The sequence below is a fragment of the Phodopus roborovskii genome, unplaced genomic scaffold (genome assembly GCF_943737965.1).
Source record: "Phodopus roborovskii unplaced genomic scaffold, PHOROB, whole genome shotgun sequence".
Lineage (NCBI taxonomy): Eukaryota > Metazoa > Chordata > Mammalia > Rodentia > Cricetidae > Phodopus > Phodopus roborovskii.
In genome coordinates, this window is record NW_026126459.1 from 8,012,739 (window position 1) to 8,035,151 (window position 22,413).

Below are 22,413 nucleotides of genomic sequence, written 5' to 3' on the forward strand. Positions count from 1 at the left end.
TGGGTACACAGAGGCATGCTTACCAGGAAGCTGTGTCACTGCTGAGGTATGTTCACCTGTGGGTTACAGGTGACCCCTCTCCTCTATCCCCTGTCTCAGGAGGTTCCGGGGGAAGCCATCATGTCCCTGCTAGTAAGGTCTTTGTGCATCTTGACAGTGTTCCTGCCCTGGTGAGCTGGCTCTGTCACCTAGGAGTCAGGTTCCAGTCCTGCCACTGAGTTGCAGAAGCATTGGCCCAGTTGTGGAACCTTCCTGAGGCCCATGTCTGGCCAGTAAATGTGACAGTGTGATGAGTCACAGGATACAGGGTTGGGCTTTACCCTTCCAGGTCTCTTGGTGGAGAAGGGACACTCAGTGACTGGTGCCTGGGGATGCTAGAAGCCACACACATAGAAGTGGTAAAAACCAGCCCTTAAAAGTGTGTCCATAGCTTAAGAAACTCCTGGCCTAGCTATGGACTCTACCTAGACCTGGGTGATATGTGTGGAATGAAATCTCCTCAGCTGTGTCCTGAGGTTTGAGGTGACACACTCTGGGCACTGGTCAGCTACCCCCAGAGCAGCTCATGGTGGGACAGACTGACTGATGGTTATTGACATGCCCCAAACCGGCCAGTCCCTCACTGAGTGTCCCTTCCCAGATGACTTTGTCAAGTCGATGATTAAAACTAACCAGTACTCAGGTGGCAGGGTTATTGCTTCTTCCTCCCTGGACACATTGGCTGATATGTGGCATTCAGAGGCATGGTTATGTTAACAGGGGTTTGGGGTGGACCACACAGCATGGGGTAAGGGTGATACACAGGTTGTCACCAAGATGGGAAAACTTTCATATGCAGGACTGCAGTGTGAGAGCCCCTGTGGCTTTAACAAGAGCTGTTCTGCTTGTACAAGGGATGCGAGCAGAAGGGATGGAGCCACCCACGCTCCTGCTTTTATGTGACTGCTGGGGATCCAAACTCTAGTCCTCACATTTTCACAAGCACTTCACCCCAGTCATTTCCTTACCTCTCCCTTCTCTTCAGCAAAGTCAGTTTGCCAAGTGATGTCCCCAGCCAGCAGTCACTTACCTGTACCTCTGCCAACTCTTGGTACCATAAGGCTTTAGGCTTTACTCTTGGGTGGGAGCTGGTGCTGAGGTGAGGCTTGGAATCTCTCCATGGTTTCTGGCTGCCTACATTCCATTTTCTGAGGTGCTTATATCGTTTGCCTAGACAATTATTTGGGGGGTGGGGGTAGTCTGTCTTTTGTTGGTTTGGGTGATGTGGGGATGAAATCCCGAATCTCACACATGCTAGGGAAGTTCCCTTATCACCGGGTTGTCCCCCCTGGCCAGCCTTGTTTGTTTTCTCTTTCTAACTGCTTCCTAGAGAGTCTTGGTGTGCTCTGAGTAGGGCACGAGTCCTAGGTCACTAGACACCTTTCAGATTGCCTTCCATCTTCCTGATCTGCCTTCTCCTCACTCACAGAGCCATGGGATGAGCAGAAGCCCTGGATTCTGGTGTGATCAAATGTCTGCACTTCTCATCCTGGCAAGTGCTTCCTGTCCTGCTGATGGGATCACCCCCCAGCCCCACCCCAGTCCCTGCCCCTTCCACCCTTGGTCACAGAGATTTTTCTCTCATCCTCCCAGAACCTTACTGCCAGCTTCTCAAGCTTGGGCACTGGAGCTGCTGAGAATGGCATGGTGGTTCTTGGTGGTGGTGGTGGTGGTGGTGGTGGTGGTGGTGGTGGTGTGTGTGTGTGTGTGTGTGTGTGTGTGGTCCCTACATTGTGTTTTTCCTTGTGGACACCCATTTGCAGGCACCATGAAAAGGAAAATGTGTGCCCTGCTCTGCCACCTTGACTCCACAAGGGCCTGAGTCTGCTTCTGCACCCCCTCCATGCCCATTCAGAACAGGACAGGAGTGTCCTGTTTCTTCAATGTTACCCCCTGCTTACTGGGACATTTGAGATCAGGGGCCGCTTTCACACATAATCACTCTATTTCTAACTTCAGAATCTGAAACAGCACCTGGCTTATGTTGATAAATGTTTTTCCAATGGATGAATGTGCAGGTGCAAAGAGTCTATGCAGTGGGGAGTCAGTGCAACCCCTTCCTGGCCTGCTTGCCCATGTATGTATCTTTCTGCAGCTTCATCTCAGGCCTACATCACCAACTCCTCATTCCCGAGGCTATTCCATGCCGGACTCTGAACACCATGGCCAGACAGTGCTACCTCCTGCCTCACCACACTGCCCACTTTTCCTAGTGCCCCCAGACCGAAGGCCAGATGCCCACTTCTCTGTGCCCTCAACCTGGGCCTGCCCTCCTCCAACATCTGGAAGGTGAAGAAGGGGCACAAATCTAGGGAAAACCAGCCTCCCTCTAGGGCACACAGTGACTTCATGGGACTGTTGCTAGTCCCCTCAGCTGCAGCTGGGCATGTGTTCATCACCCAGAGTGGCTCTGGGGCAGAACTAACTGTAGGAAGAGGACGGAGTCAGTTTTTGCAAAATCCTGCTTTTTTTTTTTTAATACTGCATATATATCCTATTCATTTATGGGTTTTGGATGCATTTTTTGTTCTCGTTTAACTAAAAACAGCCTTGATTTTTAAAAAGAGAGAGAGAGAAAGGAGTGAGGGAGAGAGTGAAGTTGGCACGCAGCAGGCCCATCTGCTCTAATTACTTCTGGTATTTTGAAAGAAGGGATCTAAACCTGCTGAGATACCGAACTTTGGGAAGCGGCTGCTGGGCCTGCGCCTGGGAGACTGGGCTCAGGCAGGATTCTGTGCTTGGCTGGGCTGCCTCCCATCAGGGTTGGACCCTGAGGCCTAAAGAGGGAACTTGTCTTGCCTGTAGGAGTGAGGGCCTCAGGGGCCAGCTGGGCACTCTGCGGAGGCTGGACTGAGAACCCAGCCTGGTGTGTAAGGGTCAGCAGTGTGGCAGTGGCTGGAACCTTGGCTTTGTGAGAAGGTGACACAAGGAGTCCCCTTGCCCTTAGAATTCAAAAAGGCCAGATACAGACGTTGCCTGGCACACAGTTGGTGTCTCATCATGCCGCTGGCTGTGGCCACCCAGTGTTGGGGTCAGGGATAACAAGGGTTGCTTTTACATACCCGATAGCCACAGATAGCATTCCTTAATTCAGGCACTGGGCAGCGAGTACCTGGTAGCCTCTGGGAATAGGCACTGGGTGGACACTCATGCTATCTTTTATGTCCTATTCTACTTTGTATGGTTAAGTAGGCCTGCTGCACAGCCTAGGGCAGGAATGGAGCAGCCCTGGAAACTTGTCTGTCTGTGGTGGTGCTCAAAGAAGCCTGCTGATGTGGCAGGGGTGTGTGTCTGTCTTATCACAATCCCCAAGACAGTTAGTGAAGTCCCCACCTGCCCCTCGTTTCACAGAAGGTACTGGGACTCGGGAAGCAAGGTGACTTGCTATGGAGGAAGGTCAAGGGGAGCTGGGCCAGGGAGGGAAGCTGGTGCCCTCAGGATAGCCACAGTGAGAGCATAGCCCTGCTTGGTGCACAGCACAGTTTAGGGTGTTGCCTGGTTTAGTGATGTTTTCAGAGGGGCGTGCCTACCCCAGTCTGTGAGTGTGCCTGGAGGCACCACCTTATGCTGCTGTCTTGGCTTGGGACATTCTGACTGTGGGCTGGGGACCCATTGCTGCAGGACTGGACTCTGGAGTCTCAGATAGAGGACCCTGCACTGTGCCAGGGTGAAGGTTTTGTGTTCCACTATGTATTGAAGCCCTCGGGGCCCATCTTGAAGAAAGTACGTCACACACCTGTTCCGTCCCCTTCTGTGGGGTTGTAGTCTCTTGCTGTCTTACTAATGTTGAGTCCCCACACAGCATTTGTCTTGGACTGTCTTGCATCTTCGGGTGGCCTTCACAGCATCCAGGCTAGTACTTGGTGGCTTCCCTGTGAACTATTCCATTTGATCTGTGTCTTGTGACTATGCCATCTTGTGTCATGGATGAGCTGGGGATATGCAGAGATGCTGAGGGACTGACCTGTGATCTCAGCCCTGGGAGGAGGCAGGTGTGTGGTTGCTCTGCTCAGGCAGGGTGATAGCTTCAGCTGGTGCTAGTGACATTAGCCTGCCCTCTGGTGGCCCTTGTGGACAGCAGAATGGGAGATGTTCACCTCCTATATCCATGCCTGTGGTTGAGGCTTCAGCTCCTGCATCCCTGTCCCTCCTATAACTGAGGCTTCAGCTTCTGTATCTATGCCCCTCCTATGGCTGAGTCTTATCCTGCAAATGAGAGGTGAGGCAGCTGCTGAGCACTGAGCCCTGGGGGTGGTCAGTGGGGCCACCTTAGTAATGTATGTTATTGTCTGCAGCCCACATGCAGCCAGGGGCCACCTGTCTGTTCAGAGAGCTGTCTACATGACTGGCTAGGCTTAAGTTCTCCCCAGGGAAACAAGGGCAACCTGTGATAGCCACACGGGGCCAGCAGTACATGACACAGCTGTTATCTGTGAGACCCTGCCTGTTATCTGTGAGGGGTCCACTGTTCCTCACCCCTTCTCTCTCCTCTTACTGGGACTCAGCATTCCAGACCTGGTACACTGTGTCTATGATGGTATCTGAGACAGCGAAAGACAGTCCGTGGCTTCTGAACTCTACTGAGCTGACTGTACATATCTGTGCACATGTGCACATTCAACACACACACAGGCCTACACATATACATATATTCAATAAATATACAAGCCTGCATACACATTCATATTATACAGACATGTACACACATATGCATACAAACACACTCATGTGTCCACATGCACAGCTGGACTAGGGATGTGCAAATAGGCACACAGTCACACATTAAAATTGATAGGAGTACACTCTCAAGTATACACATGCACACATACACAAGCACACTCATGATCTATTCATATATTTGCACACATGCACAGGTGGACTAGGGAGGTGCACTCCTAAGGGGACACACACACACACACACACACACAGATAAATTTTCTTCCCCTTTCCCTGTCCTTATCGTCTATCTTTCTTCCTGGGCCACTGCTTGTCGCCTCTGTCCTCTCAAGCAGGCTGCTGTGCACCCGCTCACTCTCCCACTCAAGATTAACGTCTGAGACGAATCATCTGCTATCTCTGCACAGAGTCCCAACAAAACAAAAGATGAGCGATTCCGCATATTGGAAGGGTGGGGAAATTAATTAGGAATGACAAGGGATCCACTCTGCAGCTCTACATTCTCTGCTGCTGACTTGCTGACTGCGGTTGTGGCCCCAGCAAGGTGCATGAGTGACAGACTTCTGGACACTGGTAGGGCCTTGTCCACTCTCAGCAGCCTCAGGCCATACTGCCTGCTACCTATCCACTTCCCTCAGCCTCTGGCTTCAGCATGCCAGTACCCAGGATATAGAGGGGACAGCTGACTTAAGTGTCTCCCATGGTAGGAGGTGATATCCCCAGTACATGGGAAAGCTACACTGTGCAGTTGAGATTCTGGGCTTGGGAGCTTTCATCCTATCCCTGTTTTGTTTTTCTGCTGCAAAAGGGGGTAACAGCCTGGCTGGGGTGTTAGGTAGGGGCTCTGAGGAGTGACTGAGGCTGGTGAGGACTGGCAGCTTCATCTGAGACACTAATGAGCTGTGGCTGTGGATGGCCCCTTGGGAGTGGCTTAGGAAAGCCTGTGTTAAGGCAGGCTGATGGGGACATTGTACAGATGAGTTGGCCTGGTAGAGGTGGGATCTAGCAGGCTTTTTAACAGCTCGCCAATGGCTGTCCCAGCCTCTAGGCTGGGAGGCGCCTAAGTAACTATTGTATTCTGAGCTGGCCAGGGGAAGGTGAGACAGGCAGCCTCAAGAGGAGGAAATAAGAATTAGCACTCCTGTGGCAGATATGGCTCTGCACCCCAACTTCTGTGTCTGTGGGAGCCATCGTGGCAGACACCTCCCTGGATAGGTGTGAAGACTGAAAGCCCCCTGAGCTGCCCCTCTGTGGTTCCTCCTCAGTGTTCAGGAGCACTGTCCTGCACTCTAGGCCTGGGAAAGGGGGCTTCAGCCAGGGGTCCCTCTACCTCAGCTGAACCCCAGGGAACATGCCCACACCAGGATTGAATGCCTGTCCTGGGGAAGCAGAAACAGAGCAGACTGCTTCAGCTGTTTGCTGTAGATGAGTGTTGGCAGCCCATCAGTATCTGGGAACCCAACCTCACGCTTCAGGGGGACCCCGTAATGATAGGCCATGAGGAGGTCATTTATATTGGCTAAGCGGGCCTAATTAGGCTTGATCTGAAGGTTAGCAGAAGCACACAGAAAAGCTGTTAAGGGGTTAACCTCAGAGAGATTACGTTGTATTCAGCGCTCTGTTAAAGTTTGAATTAATTTTTCCCATGGGTTTGCTCACATTCTAATTTTCAACTAAATGAGACATCTGTTTCAGAAAAGGAAAATTTGCTCTGGTTGTCATGGCAACTATCATTCTGTAAGAAAATTATTCCAATGGTTACTTTAGAACAGAAAGACAGAGATTCAGGACATAAAGCTGTCTTCGGCTCAGTCAGAATTCTGATGGGCCACCCATCAGATGGGCCTTGGATGGTGAGGCCAGTGGCAAGGGGAGGTGGCACCAGGCCCAGGTGTTAGGTTGTGATGGAAGCTGGTCCAAGGGCTCTTGGTCATCTCAGTGTCATGGCTTGAGCATTAGTGGGTGGTATTCCAAAGGCAGATGGCTGTGAGGGCCAGGGCTGTGTGTGTGTGTCCTTCGTGGGAAATACCATGCAGCCATACAGAGAGCTGGTCTCTGTGGTGTTCACAGTGCTAGGCTTCACTGGATACAGAGGGTCAGTGCACCTCCAAACAGCACCCCAGGAGGCTCCAGTGCAGACTTATATACACTGGAGATGGTCCCTCCTTAGTCTCCTGAGTCAGTAGCAACCCGTGGTTGCTGTGTCTGGGTTCTGGTAATCCAAAGACCTCGATAACTGGCACAAGCCACCCAGCCCTGCCCACCGCCCAGGGAAAACCCTTACTGGAACCACCTCAGAAATATTTTCCAGAAATTTCCCTGCAGGCTATGCCTCCCTCTGCTCCCCAATGCTAACGGTAGACAATGGCCTGTGTGCAGATATTCCCCTGAAGTCTCCAGCCATACTTTTGTCAGCCCCTCCTTCCTCCATTTTGCTCTCAGCAGGACACAGCAGCTGGCCTTAAGGGTCCAGCCTGGGAGAGGTGAAGAGCCAGTTTGGGGCAGATGCATGGTGACCCTGCTTGGATGACATTCCAACCTGTCAGAGAGGGACAGGCAACCCCCAGGCTTCCAAGAGCTGAGGTCCTGCTGACTGCTGCCCCTGAGTGTTGTGTGGTCCTGGAGTGTGGAATGGCTCCTCTGGGATTCCCATGAGAGTCAGTGTCCAGTTTTCCCTCCAGGACAAGACTCAGTGGTTCTGGGTGAGGGGAAGCGGCAGGCAGGGGTGGCCTGGGCTGGCTTCTGGGGTCCATGGGCTATCTGCTGTGCTTCTAAAAGCTACCCCCACAGCGGTTCAGAAAACTAACACTAACTGGGTACCTCTTCTCTGTAGGGACGAGGCCTTATCCTGCCCTGTAAATATTTGATTAGATTTTTGAAAACGGAATCCTGTGTTTGGAAGACAGCACCAGTCAGTCATACACTGTTTCCTGTTCTGGGTGCTGGCAGGGCGCTGAGTGGTTTTGAGGCTCCCGTGACCTTTTAGAACCCCACCTATCCCTTCAGCTACACAGTTCTGAGAGTCTGGACAGTGATTCAGAAATTGCATAGCCCTTGGGATCCATAGAGAGGGGCTGCTGGTGCCAGCCAGGGTCATGGCAGAAAAGGACCCTTACCTCATGACCACGCGTGTGACTTGTGTGTGTGTGTGTGTCTATGTATAACTCTACCAGCTGGAGTTCCCCTTCTTGCTCTTAGGTTCTCTGAGGTCTCCTATCCTGCTTCCCCTTTAGAAATGCTCTTGCCAGCCATCAAAAATGCAATTTAAAAACCCTCCCCTATATAAAGCTTCATACCCAGGCTTTGTGGGGGGCTTTTAGGGGCAGTCATGGTGATGGATTTGATGGCGATGATGGCAGTAGTAGAGTGATGGGGGAGTGATATTGGTGGTGATGTTAGTAATATGGCTTTAATGAGAAATGATGATGAAGGTGATGGTGGTGACGTAGCTGAGGATGATGGTGGAGGTGGAGATACTGGTGATGATTTGTGGAGGTAATGGTGGTGACGATGGTGGCGGTGGAGGTGGTAATATGGATGGAAATGGTGACAGAGATGGTCAAGATGAGGGGAAGGTGTAAGTAACAATGGCAAGGGCTATAGTGGAGCTGATGGTGGTGACAGGGACGGTGATGTGGGTGTGACAGGTAGTGGAGGTGATGGTATCGGAGGGGATGAGGATGGTGGTGTCACGGCAGAGCACTGAGTTCCCAGTGCTGAGCAGACAGTGCTGCCTCCATGTCTGAGAACTCCAGGCAGAGCTTTGGAGGAGCCGGGTGTTTGTCAGCCATGGTCAACCCAACTCTCTTAAAACTCACCCCTTGTTCAAGGTCACATGGGTGGCAAATGGTGGACCATTCTAACCTCAGTCAGTTTGACTCCAGGGTACCCTAGAAGCTGTGTGTAAAGTGTGTGTGTGTGCGTGCATGCATGAACATGTATGTGCATGTTGTGTGTGTGCGCGCGCACGTGTGTGCACGCATGTGCATGTGTGTCATTTTCTTTCAGAATACATAGCTTTCTACAGATGGACAGGAGCAGGTCTGAGGGAAGAGGCATCTGACAGGGCCACCTCTGCCCTGTGCTGCTCTTCTAATGGCCAATCCCAGTCTAACCACTGTCCCAGGCAGACACTGCCAGGTGTGGGGATCTTGTGGGACAGGTGGCCATTCTGTACCTGGCCTTGATCCCTAGTTCTCCTCTTATCTATCTTAGTGAGAATCATGACCTCCAGCCCAGGGACAGGGCCACCTCCTCCAGGGGAGGCTGTGGAACCCATTCCAATGAGCAGAGGAATCAGGCAGAGCCACAGCTACCTCTAAATTCCTGGGACTTAAGAGTCAGGACTGGGTGGGGGTGGCTGGTGTGTGCTGCCTGTCTCTGGCAAGCTTTCCTGGAGGCCGGTGTGATGAGGAGCCAGCCTCAGCTTTGAGGTGCTGGCTATGACTCAGGGTACTAGGTCTGTTTAGTGTCCTGATCACAGTGACAGAGCACAGTGTTCTAACCACAGTGGCCAGAGGGCCCTAGAACCATTCACACGGCATTTATCTGCCCTGGCACTGAGACAAAAGGACATTTGATCCCCAAGTGACCCAGGGTGACCACCCGCCCTTCATATGCCCAGGTCCAGCACTGCCGGCTTGTCCAGAACAGCAGATCTAGGTCTGAGAGTGACAGCTCCACTGGCCCTGTGTTGCCTGGGTACCTTCCCTTCCTCTGAAATACCCTGCAAAGACCTCAGTCTTCCATCTCAGAGTCTACGAGGACAGGGCTGGGAGTTCTTACATGGGGTTCTGTGGAACTCCCGGGAATCCTAAGTAGTCATATTGGTAGCTGCTCACAGTGTAAAGCCCTTGGATTCACAGCCAGTGATGTCAGCCATGTTGGGCAAGATTCAGGTGGCAACTTTGGGTACACGAGAGGCTGTGGGGGCCCAGGAGCCAGGCAGTGTGTGCTGGAAGGCAAATTAGAGGCTACTTGCACCTCCTGGCTGCTGCTGGGGTCTCCTCACCTTGGTCTGGCTCCCCTGACAGAAGCTGGTCACTGTTCTTTCAGACATTCCCATATTCATTCTGATTAACAGGTGCCCAGTTAGTCCTCATGGCTGCTTGGCCCTGAGACCTGTACCCTTCTCTCTGACTGTGCCAGACTCTTGAGACCCTCCCTAAAGTGCCCCTCTTCTCTCATAGGCAGCCCTGGTTCTATGGATGGGGATTCAACCTCCCGCGAGGTCAGGCATTGTTGGAGAAGTGGAATCTCATCCCGGAAGGTGTTGATATCCTCATAACTCATGGACCACCACTGGGTAAGATCTTTGGTCTCTGCTTTACCTGCCAAGGCTGGACTGGGAGCCTTGAGGATGGAGTGTCTTGTGTCTGGGGCTGTGCCAAAGAAGCCCTGGGTTGGTCAGCTAGGTCTAACTTGCTGGGGTGCCACCCTTACCTAGTTAATGTCCCCAGTGCTGTTGTTGCCATTGCCCAATGCTGCTGCTGCTGTTGCTCACCTGCTGCTACTTCTAGGACCCACTGGCTTCCTGCCTGGAACCCTACAACCTGCCCCATATGGTCCCTTCTCCTTCCCTTCTAACTTGCCTCCAGTTCTTTCCTCTTTTCTGATGATGCTATTGGCCACCCAGGATTGTGTCTTGACTACTGTGGCCTCCTCACTGCCCTCCAATGCTAGGCACCTGTTCCTACTCCACTTTCAGTGGAGGATGCCCTGAAGTTCAAGCCTCTGCTGGGACAGCACAAGATGTTGAACAGGCTTATGCCCCTCTCCCACAGGGCCCCCAGGCCAATGGGCCAAGTCCTTCTTTAGTTTAATCTGAGCTGTGTGGGTTCTGTGGCCTTTCTCCTCTTCCTATTTCCTGTTCTCTTCCCCTTCCTTCCCTTTCTTTTCTTCCCTCATTCCTAATATCTGCCTCTTCCTATCCTTCTACTCTTCTGATGTATCTATCCACCCACCCATCATCCATCCATCCATCTATCCATCCATCCATTCATCATCTATCCATCCATCCTCCATTCATCTATCCATCCTCCATCCACCTTCCATCCATTCTCTATTAGTTTATCATCCACCCTCCATTCATTTTATCAATCCATCCATTTGTCATCCTTCCTCTATTCAGCCATCCATCATGACCCATACTCAATCGTTATCTCTTATCATCTATCCATCTCCTATCATCTATTCCTCTATCCATCTGTCAATCATCCATTTACCTATCCATACACTCACCCACCTGTCCATTCATCCATTTCCCCAACTACATCCTTTGGCATTCTGCTTTCCAGATGCCCTGCCCCAGTCACATAGCACACTGCACACATTTTGGGAATGCCCATGTACCAAGTGTCCCAGCAGGTGCTAAGGTACCTCATTTCAGACTGTAGTTCCCAAGGCAGTTGGGTAACTACAGTTAGAAGGAAGTTAGACACCCCAAGCTCCAGCCCTGTCTTAGCCTGCTCTGTCACATAAGGATGAGCCTGTGTGATTCTGGTTCCTACAGCAGCACTTCTGACAGTTGGAGGAGCCAAGACACAGGAACATGAACCTGTCTGTGCAAGGTTTAGGAGCTGTAGAGACTAGGACCTAGCTCTAGCATGAAACCCAAACCACCCCATCACCCACTTGCCTGCATCTGTCTCCCTTCACTGCCCCTTCCTCTCCTCTTTCCTCTGCTGGGCTGTGTTTGTGTCTCAGCATCCCTCTCCTGGTGAAGCTTGCTGGCACACTGAGTTGAAGCTCTCCAACCCTTGCTGGCAGTTCCATAGCTTGCCTCACCCACCCAAACAGAGAGGGGCCGACAGCAACCTGATTGCTCACTCAAGTCATGTGTAGCCATGTAAGGATAATAAACATCCACCACATGGGACCACTCCGGGAGGCTGACGGCCAACAGTCACAGTGGGCACCATGAGAGCATGTCTCTGCCAAGGAAACTAGCTTCATGCTTCTGTGCACCCTTCACCCAATCTCATGTATCCCAGGCTGGCTTCAAACTTTTGATATAGCCAAGGATGACCTTGAACTCATGACATTTCTGCTTCCACCTTCCCTGTCCTGGGATCACAGCCATGTGCCATCACATCTACAGTGCCTCGGAGCTTCACACCTGGTAGACAAGTAGTCTACCAGCAGAGATACGCCACAGCTTCTGTGGGGTTTTGTAGAGCAAGTTTCTGAATTGGAAACCTCCCTCTGAGGCTGTGGAAGCTCTGCTCTGCTTCCAGCCACTGGAGTACCACGGACTCAGTTCTTCTCTGCAATGGGTGGCTACAAACAACCTTTGGGGCTACTGGAGCAGTCATGGGGTGACATCTGTAGTGGTTATATGCACCTGGGTCCAGGTGCCTGGCCTCCCTTGGCTCTTATGATGGAGTCATTCATCATAGCCCGCCCTGTCAACAAGGGGAGGTTGAGCCTCTAGGAGCTGCCATGTGACTGCGCTTCTTTCTAAGGGCAGACACAGGGCACGGTTCTGGAACTTGCTACATTGGGAGAGAGTAGGTATGCTGGGGCTGTAGCATAGGACTCCAGGTCTCTCCGAGTCTGTATTAACAGATGCCCACTATCCCTGTTAGTGACCTCATTGCCTTCCTGAACAGGCTTTCTTGACTGGGTCCCCAAGAAGATGCAGCGTGTGGGCTGCGTGGAGCTGCTCAACACAGTCCAGAGGCGAGTCCAGCCGCGGCTACATGTTTTTGGCCACATCCATGAAGGTGAGTAGGCAGGCAGAGAGGGAACCTCACAGTGGGGCACTTCTCACTGGCCCTTCTGAGGGCTTTCTTGCCTTCCTTAAGTTCTGCTCACTAGTTCCTTGCCTGACTTCTACAGCAAATAGCCCGTTTCTGTGGTCCATGTGTAGACTGCCTCACATGCTTGCTGCCTTGGTGAGTGTGAGATGCTGGCTGGCAGATGAATTCACTGGAGTGGCAGAGATGTCCACACTGTGGGCAGGTACCTCCCAGTCCTTACCACCTACACTGCCCTGCACACCCATCCATGCACACCAGCTTACCTTCTTAATCCTCAGGCATTCTTCCCATAGCCTAATCTCAACAACTGATGCACCACCCAGGGTGTGGGGGGTACTCTGCTGTTGTTCTCAGACATTTAACTCGCCTATCCCAGGCCTCACAGTCCAGTCTCTGACAGGAACCATGGTGGCTGTTTGAGGTGAGAAAGGGACTGACAAGACTTGTCCCAGGACTGTTTACTGGCCTGCTGACCCTGTCTGTGGTTGGATCATGACTCCTGGGCTTTCACATTGCCTACATGTAATAGTAAACAAACTCTAGCCATTTCCGGAGCATCTCTGTGGTGTCCCTGGCAGTCAGGATAACACAGCATACTTGTCTCTGGAGAAGCTCCCAGATTGCTGAGCAGCAGACAGGCAATCAAAGGCAGAGCACCGGAGCTTGTGGGGGCAGCTCATGAACCCTATAATAGTAGTTGTCTTCTTGGACCCTCTTGTGTGCACACAGGGTCAACATATGTAAGGTTGTCTATGGCCCAAACCATGCACCTACACATTTGTATAGGCAAAATGGAGCTCCACAGAAGAAAGGGGGAGAGAGTGTCCCTTCTGCTGTGAAGACAGTCTGAGCTAGAAGAGAGTTCAATAAGCAGAGGTGGCGGGGGAAGCTGTGTGATTGGAAGACAGGAATGTGACAATGATAACTGTGGTGATTGTGAGAACAACAGATGATGAGGCTCTCGGTGATGCTAGTGGGGACAAAGATGATAGTGGTAGTGACCCTGAAGATAGTGAGGATGGCAGTGATGTCATGACAGGGCAATTTTGGAAATGATGAGGGTGTTAGTGGCAGTGATAAAAGTATGGTGATTAAAAGAATGAGGGCGATAGTATCAATGGTGTTGATGACAATGGTCTTGAGGTGGTCGTGGTGTGATGGTGATGATAATGTGGATAGGGAAAGGGTTGAAGAGGAGAACATTCACTGTGAAAATTCTGATGTCATGGTGATAATGGCAGTACTGGGGACAGCAACAAAGATGGTAGTGATGCAGTCCAGGGGATAGTGCTGATAATGGTCATGGGAATGATGATGTCATGGGCATGGGGATAATGGCAGTGATGGGGTGGTGACAAAGATGGCTGTGGTGTTGATGATGATGACAGATGGTGTTGGTGATACTGTTGGTTTGGGAGATGATGTCATGGTAATGATGGCAGAGGTGGGGATGATGACAATGTTTATGATGATGATGATAATTTGCTGATTTTGGTGATGCTAATGGTGGTGGTCATGTCGGGATGATGGCAGTAATGGGATGGTGATGGTGGCTATGGTGACATGGTAATGCAGCCTATGGACACAGCATTTGAACACACCTGATCCCATCTGATGATACTGTGATGTTGGAGACCATGGGAATCAGGTGAATGATATGATGATGCTGACAATGGGCATAGGGAACAACACTGATGACCATGGTGATGATGCTGATTCTGAGGAAGATGACATGAGGATGATGACAGTAACTTACTTATTGTGTACTTTTCCTGTGACGAACACTGGCCTAAGAACTGCATATGGGTGGTGACCTCAGATGGTCCTCTTGGTAGGTTCAGAACCCTATTATCATTTCCATTTAACAGATATGGCCACCAATTTTGAGAGCTGTAGTAGTTTGCCTCAGATGTCCTTCCCACAGCCACTAACTAGATAGCTCCGGATCCTGGTCTGACAGGTTTATGCTTACTTTCCAGGGTATGGTGTCATGGCAGACGGGACCACCACCTATGTGAATGCATCCGTGTGCACTGTGAACTATCAGCCCGTGAATCCTCCCATAGTCATCGACCTCCCCACACCCCGGAACTCCTGACTGCTCCCCACTCCAGCTCTGCCTGCCCATGTCAGCTCCGTATGTCTGGCTGAGAGCCTGGATCCCCTAACCCACTTCCTCCCATGCAGAACAGCCCAGACAGTCCATCTGGCCATGGGACCAGCCAGCAATGAGTAGACTCCTTGGGATGAAAGAAATTGCCTTTGACTGTCAGCCTTCTGCCACCTGCAGCTGGGGCCTTGAGCAGTCCCATCGGGATAACATGCTCACTTCTGTTTTCTGTGTGTACATCTGTCCTTCATTTCAGGGCCTCACAGGCTCACAGCTCTGTTTTGCTCGGTAAAATGACATCAACATCACCACACTCAGTTCAACACTCTCCTACCTTGAGAAGCCGCTGCCCTTGGATGAGTTTGGGAAATTTTTATATAAAATGTCTTGCTACCCAAGTGCATCTGTGGCTGTGAGCCCCAAGGCTGGGGGGATGTGTGGCCTGGGCACAGACAGCCTTCCCTGGCAAGGAGATAGGCCTGCTTCTTGTATGCAGGGATCTTGGAGTATTCAGAGACATCTCAGGAATTCCCATAGCCCCTCTTCAGGCCTACAGCAGTTGGATTGGCTTACTCCCTCTTCTTTCTTAGAACCCTGCTGCTGACATGGACATGGCCGAGTGGCCCCAGCTTCTGCTCAGAGCCTGGATTTGGGGGGCTTGGTTCTTCTGGGTGGTCAGAGCCTGCTGGTTTCTTACTATGTGGAGGCCACCTTGGATCTCCTGGGACCACATGACTTTGTAGATCACAACATCCATGGGGTTCCGCAGGCTGAGGCCCTGTGCCTGATCACATACATGTCCAATGGGTGTGGCACGCGCCCCTCCAAATCTAACCTGGTTCTGTTAGTATCCACCATTCCTTGATGTGAGTTTCCCTTTGGAGGATTGTTTGCTGAGCTTGTCAGTACCACCGGTCACCGGGAGGTGGCGAAGGAACAGATCAGCCCTGGATGCTGATGGCAACACCATCTGGGGCTGCAGCCTTTCTTGGGTTAGGCCTCGGGAAGCCCATCTGCAGGGGACAGAGCAGCAGGCCCCGGGGTCAGGGGCAGGCAGGGTCAGAAGTTGTCTTTATTTAAAATGCTGATATTTGTTCTTTGTGGACTATTTTTGCACTCACTCTGATTCCTAGTAACACATCACAAAAATACTATTATTTGTCCTGACCCTTGCTGTTTTACAACTTCTATGAGATAAGGGCCTGGCTTCCTCGGCCTGGCCCAAGCCTTGGGGACCAGCTCTCCTGGTACCTTTTACTTCATATAACTTGGGTTTATCTACAGTCATTCCTGCAACATAGGTAGGCCCTCTAACACTGTTACAGAGATGAGACCACTGAGGTCAGAGAGATGAGGTCACCTGCCTGAGGATGCACAGCATGAAAGGAGCAGCAACAAGATTTGGACCTCATTCCTGGCCTCACAGCCCTCACTGTCACCACCACAGTTCTCTGCCTACGGGAAGCAGGGCGTGGGCCAAGACTGTTTAATTGTGAAGGGTCCTGCTCGAAACTGGCTCTCATTCATTCTCAGTTGATATTCCCTTAGACCATAAGGAATTCTGGGCTTTGAGCGCAGAACCCCAAGCATCCTGTGAGATCCACTCCCGAGTCTTTCCCTGCAGGTGAATGAGCCAGGCTCACGTGGCTCACTGTGGGTGAGGCTACTTTTCCAGGCCGCCTGTGGTACCCGACACTGGCCAGGACAGTGGTGCCCCACAGGCCACAGGGCTGCAGGAATCTTACTTAGGCCAAGTGGTTCTTGGTGTGTGGGGACATTTACAAGATCTCTCTTCTGTGCCTCAGATGCATGACATGTTTGGGGCAGAGGAAACACACCTCCTGTGTGCTGTCTCAGCAATGCAGTTTCTATAAATTTAAAGAAAAAGTTTTTCCTAGGGCATCTTCAGATTATGGCATATTTTTATGTGGAGAAGAAAAGCTGTGGAGGCAGCTATCTTTAAGAGAAAATTCATTGGAAGTCCTCAAGATTTGAAAGATGGCGGCCTGCTCCTCAATCATTTTGGCATAACTTGATTGTGGCTGTAATTTTTTGTCAAGCATGTCAGACAATAAAGTCTTTGTAAGAAGAAAAAGCTGAGTCTGCCTGGCTGTTCTTTTTGCAGGAGTCCTTGGGTTATGAGGGAGCATAGGGAGGAAGAACTCCAAATTCTAGAGGCTAAAGAGCCCCCTTCATGACTACACCCTCTGCTTTATCTCCACCTTCCGTGGGTGCAGGGGCTGCAGAGATGATATCATGGGTGGGCCTGTGCTTTATTGGATGTCTGGGCTTCTAAACAAAGCATTATGGTGTGGCCCAAGTGCTGGCTTGTACTAAAAGTGACATGGCCAGCAATCCCTAGGCAGACAAAAGGTTCACATATTGCCTAAGAAAAGCACTTCTGTCCTGGCTACAAGATTTCTGCCATTTATAGCCATCCATCTATCTGTAGTGCCTGTGGTACAATCTGTTGCACTAATCAGGTAAGGCCTAAAGATTTAAATAAAAGACAAGATAGTTCTCGGGCTTAGTTCCTCCCCAGCAGATGTGTGTTAGCAAATCAGACAGAGAACCAGTACAACTCTGGGGCAAGATGTTCCAGCCAACAGCTTCAGGCTTGCTCAAGGTGCCTCAGGGGTCCATGCAGGGCCATACATCTATCCAACTATTTATCTTCCCTCTGGGTCATACTTTCATATGTTTATCCATTTACTCACCCAGCAAGCTACCCATCCACCCACCATTCACCATCCATACACACACACACACACACACACACACACACACACACTCACACACACGTCCATCCATCCATTTATCCATCCTTCAGTCAGCCAGCTAACCATCTATCCATCCATAAAATTATCCACCTATCTATGTACCAACCAAACTATCATAAATCTCTATACTCATCTGACCATGTACTACCGATGAAACCATTAATTCACCTGACTCCCTTAGATATCCCTCCACTCATCCATCCATCCATCCATCCATCTATCCATCCATCCATCCATCCATCCATCTATCCACTCATCCATCCATCCATCCATCCATCCATCCATCCATCCATCCCTCCATCCATCCACCCACCACCCATCAAGTTATCCATTTGTCAATCCTTCCACCCATCCTATGTAACCCTCATCCAGCTCTTTATTGATACAGCCACAACCTTAGCACTTACTTCCCCAAGGGCCTGGCTTGGATCACAGAAATCCTGGTGGTGGCAGTAACAGATTTAGAAGGGAATTAGTAAAGGTAGATGAGGACAAAGGCCACAGAAAGCCAAGAATGGCAGTCGATGTGGGATGTTAGTCACTGAAAGGGAGTGTGAAAATAAGAAGGGGTGTAAGAAAAAAGCCTTATAGTCCTGTTTGGGTCTCCTGAGCAGGTGGTGACCTGGGGCCATGAGAGGAGGTTTTCTGTGGTCCAGTTGACAAATGACATGAAGAAGAAGCCTCTCTTGAGACACAATTGACATACTAAGCCATGGATTTGGGGCAGAAAAGATCTGAGGAATGGCCAAGGACAGACATGCAATAACAATCTCCCCATAAACCTTTCCTCTGACTGGTCCCCTGCCCAGGGCCTCAAGAGCCTGTAGCCTGTGACCTGCCCTGGGACCCTTAACTCTGAAGCCCTGTTCAGTCTGAGGAGGTGTCCCCAACTTCTGCCCATGCATTGGAGTCACAGTGGGGTTCCTGGGCAGGCACAGACTTCCCTCCAAGGCTGTTGCGTATGGTGTCATCACACAGCAGCTGCTTCAGTGTACCAGAGTCTCTGGGACCTCCCCCTCCATCCCCTCCCCCTCTCTTTCCCTCTCACCTTCCTTCCTTCTCACTTCACACATCAAGCAAGCACTCTACTACTGAGCTGTGCCCTCCTGCAGCCCTGTTGAGGCAGTAGCAAGGAGCCAGCCTACAAGAACTTGTCAGAGCAAATGGGTGTTTGGTCCTCCTCCCTCCACCTCTGAAGGCTGGAGTCACAGCTAACTCCCAGGCTCACAGACCTGGGGCCCAGAGCTCTGATTCTCTTGCTTGTACACATGTGCTTTAACCACCAAGCCCTCTCTCTGGCCTCTTGCTGATGATTTAAAATCTCTATATATTCTCTCCATCTCTGGGTTTGTCTTCCCAGTCCCATTCTCAGAGCAAATGTTGATTTTTATTAAGCTCAATTTGTCATTTCTGTTTCTTTCATTCCATTGTTCTTTGGATACTGTAATCATTTGCAACAGGTGTTTCCCAAAGTCTCATGGATTGACAGGTGGTCATCAACCTGTGGCTCTACTGGGAGGTGGGGCCTAGCAGGAGGAAGTTAGGTTACCACAGGTATATGGTCGAAGGGGGTATGTTGGGAGCTCAGCTACTCTCCTTCCTGGCTGCTACAAGGTGAGCAATCCTCTCTACCATATCTTCCTGTTTTGTGTATCAAACAGCCAAAAGCAACCAAGCCAATGGACTGTCCCCTCTGAGAAGCTGAGCCAAACTGAACCTTCCTTCCTTAGAAGTGTCCCATCTCAGGTATTTTATCACAGTGAGGAGAAGCTAAGGCAGGTGTTGCTTCCAAACTCAAGGCTGTGCAGATTTCCTTCATGTTTCGGTTCTGTTTCACACACCTGCACATTCTGGGCTCATTCTTACATGGTGTGAGGTGTGCCAAGGTTCATGTTCTGCACTCAGGTACTGTTCCTCCATGTGTTAGAATCAGCTGGGTGCATCTGTGTAGTGAGATACTCACTCTGCCCACACCTGTGGCACTGACCATTGGGGGTGGGGACAGGGGTGGATGTGACCTGGGGGAACTAGGTCTGAGGAAGGGGCCCCCAGAGTGTTCTCTTGCTTGTTGGTTTGTGACATTGGCAAAGGAAGTCAACCTTCTCATCTGGCACAGGCACTTTACTCTCATTAGGGTCAATAGTGCAGAATGGGAAGTTCTCTGCAGAGCTTGACTATTGGTTAATACATTAAAGAAGATCGACTTCCCAACACTTGGCAATCCTACAATTTTCAGTGAGGTTCCAAATCTTCTAGTGGTTGGGGGTGATTTAATTCCATCTTCTCCCTTTTTGAGGGGCATCATGCAAAGGGCTGACAATCACACCGGGTACCAGGACATTTCTGGGCTTCCCATTTTGCTCCATCTTTTGCTGACACCGTATCACTAATGTCTGTCTGTCTGTGTGTCTGTCTGTTATCTACTTATTTTAGCTTTTGAGGGAGAATACTCTAGCCCCCTTTATTTTCTACATACATTTTGGGCTAGTGAGATCCTGGCTGGGACTGTATAGAAAGCACTGCTCAAACTGTGCGGTGCTAGAGATTACTCAGTGGTTAAGGGCACTTGCTGCTTGTGCAGATGACCAGAGTTCAATTACCAGAACCTACACTGAGTGGTTCACTACCACCTGGAACTTGAGCTGCATAGGATTTGACTTCTTTCAGTCTTTGTAGGCACCTGCACACACGTGGCCCATGAACCCATATGCACACATACAATGATATAAATCTCAGGGGGAAAACCCAACTGTGAAGGTATGTCCACAACTCCGAGTCTACCAACCCAGGAGCACCTGCTTATCTCTGTACTGACTGTGATCTCTGGTTTTATTTTTAGTTTCATAGCCTGCCATTGTACAGGATGACCTGTTGGGTGTTTTTTTTTTTTTTTTTGTTGTTGTTTGTTTGTTTTGGTTTGTGTGTTCTACTGGAAGGGGCTGTCATAAGTGGTGGTGTTTTTAAAGTTCCATTTGGGTTGTGTATACTAACTGGAAATGCTAGTGACTTTTTGTTATAGAATATTATTTTAAGGTGTGTTACTTTTATGCTCTGGAACATTTGTTTAATGATGTAAAGATGTGTTTGATTAAATAAGATTCACCTGCGGTCAGGAGGGTGGCTCAGCAACTAGCTGATAGGAAGTTGTAGGGAGGAGCCAGGTGGAGAAGGGTTTATAAGGATGGGCAGAATTACTCTTGGGCGACTCAGGAGGTGAGCTGCTTGCTGTACATCCTTTCTGGGAAGCAGGATTTTTACCTCAACCTTTGAATCTTGAGTTCTTTAGCAGGACAGGTAATTTAAATAAGTTTCCTTAGTATTTTTGAAAGAGTCTGCGCCTCAGAGAACAGAATTCCCTCAGGCTTCAGCTCTTACAGCCTAGCCCCTGCTGGTATCGGTGGAGTAGCAGTTGCTGAATAGGATAGCCAGCTTACAAGGTAGCAAAAATTAAAGAAAAACACAACTTCTAATGACCTGGCGGCACGCTGCCCACTTAACTCTAAAAGCGTTTTTGGCTCTTAGGAATGTCTTGTACAGACAGTCATGCTGGTTCAATGCAACAATCTTGTTTCACTGTTTCAACTGCTGAGAGAAGTTTGCATGTGTGTGGGTACAAGTGTGCACAGGTGTGTGCTTACATGTGTATGAGTGCGCATTCGTGTGCACGTGTATATATGCATACACGTATGCACGTGTGTAGACCAGAGCTCATCCTCAGTCACTCTCCACCTTGTTTTTGAGACAGGGCCCCTCCCAAATCTGAAGCTCACCAAGCAGGTTGCCTGGCTGCCTGAGGAGCCCCAAGTGTTCCCATCTCCACCTCTCCCAGGGCTGAGATTCCGAGCATATGCCATCAAGCCCTACTTTTAAGTTTCCTTTGGGTATTGTGTGTGTCTATAGAGCTGTGTCCCTTGCTTTGGCAGGGTCTTTTGTGAGCTGTGGTGTTTCCACCATTCTCCTGTTAGCCCTCAACTTTGGCCATCTGGGGAGAGGTGGCTTCTAGGAAGAGGCATTCGGGTCTTTACCCTGACCCATGCAGGCGGTGGGCCTCTTCCCTCAGCTGATTCCACAGTTGTGCCTGGTAGGATGCATCTGGGTGTGAGTGTGACTCCACCTAGCCCTGTGTTCTTCTGATGTTGGGAGTCTTCAGCAGGCTTGTAGATATTCTCTTTCCTGGGTTCTCTGTCCTCTCATTTCCTGCCGGATAGCTCCCAGCCCCGTCTTCCATGTTCCCACGCACTGCCCACATGCCACCATGTCCAGTATTTCATTTGCCCACAAGTCCCATCATGTCACTGTGGTTTTCCTCTCTGCTGGAGTTTCCTATATAGCCATATTTGCTGTCTTCCTTTTCCATTGCCATTTACAAAACCTTCTGGTAGTTTCCAAAATCTGTGTCACATCTGATCCTCACGCTTGTCTCTGCAAAGTGTCATTTTTGGAACAGGGAATATTTTTGTTGAAAGCTGAGCATGTGTACCAATGGACTCCCACCCTTTCCCATACAAGGACAGGGAGTGAATGGTTGGGTCTTTGTGGGCCACCTCAAGTCCTGCCTTTTATTGTTGCCATCCTTTTCCTCAGCTCATAAACAGTGCCAGACAAGAGTGTCTCTGCCACAGGAAGACAGGGGTTGGCTGCGTTGCACGGAGAAGGGACAGCAGGTTCTGAGTTCAAGGCTGTGTGACAGTCAGTATGGAGAAGATGAAAGCCAAGGCACAGGATGGGATGAATGCCAATTTCTAGGCACATGTGTAAGCACCCACAACCCCTTCAGCCCACCCTCCACACTGGACTTCAATAGGTTATTCAACAAGAGCAGGGACTCTTTTGGTTTCTGGGGTTGGAATGGCATGTACCAGCTCTCCAAGAGCCCAGTGTCTCCTGGGCTATGTCAGTGAGGGACTCTCATACCAGGCATCTGGCTGACAGTACTGGGAGCTAGATGTGGCCAAGCTTAGAAAGTAGGTCTCCCTATGCCCAAAAAAAATCCAGCAGAGCTGATCCCTGGACCCAAGCTACCACCCAACTTGCAGCTTTGCTTTCT

At 50.4% G+C, this 22,413-nt stretch overlaps 1 protein-coding gene across 1 annotated transcript in view; it reads left to right on the forward strand.

Annotated features, from left to right (window-relative positions):
* Mpped1 (metallophosphoesterase domain containing 1) overlaps positions 1 to 14,878 on the forward strand; it is a 66,758-nt gene extending 51,880 nt beyond the window's left edge. Inside the window, exons 5-7 of the mRNA XM_051189517.1 lie at positions 9,906 to 10,021; positions 12,327 to 12,440; positions 14,456 to 14,878. Coding sequence (XP_051045474.1) covers positions 9,906 to 10,021; positions 12,327 to 12,440; positions 14,456 to 14,574 — 349 coding nt within the window. The 3' untranslated portion in view covers positions 14,575 to 14,878. The remainder of the gene's footprint in view (positions 1 to 9,905; positions 10,022 to 12,326; positions 12,441 to 14,455) is intronic.
* Positions 14,879 to 22,413: the final 7,535 nt, after the last annotated feature.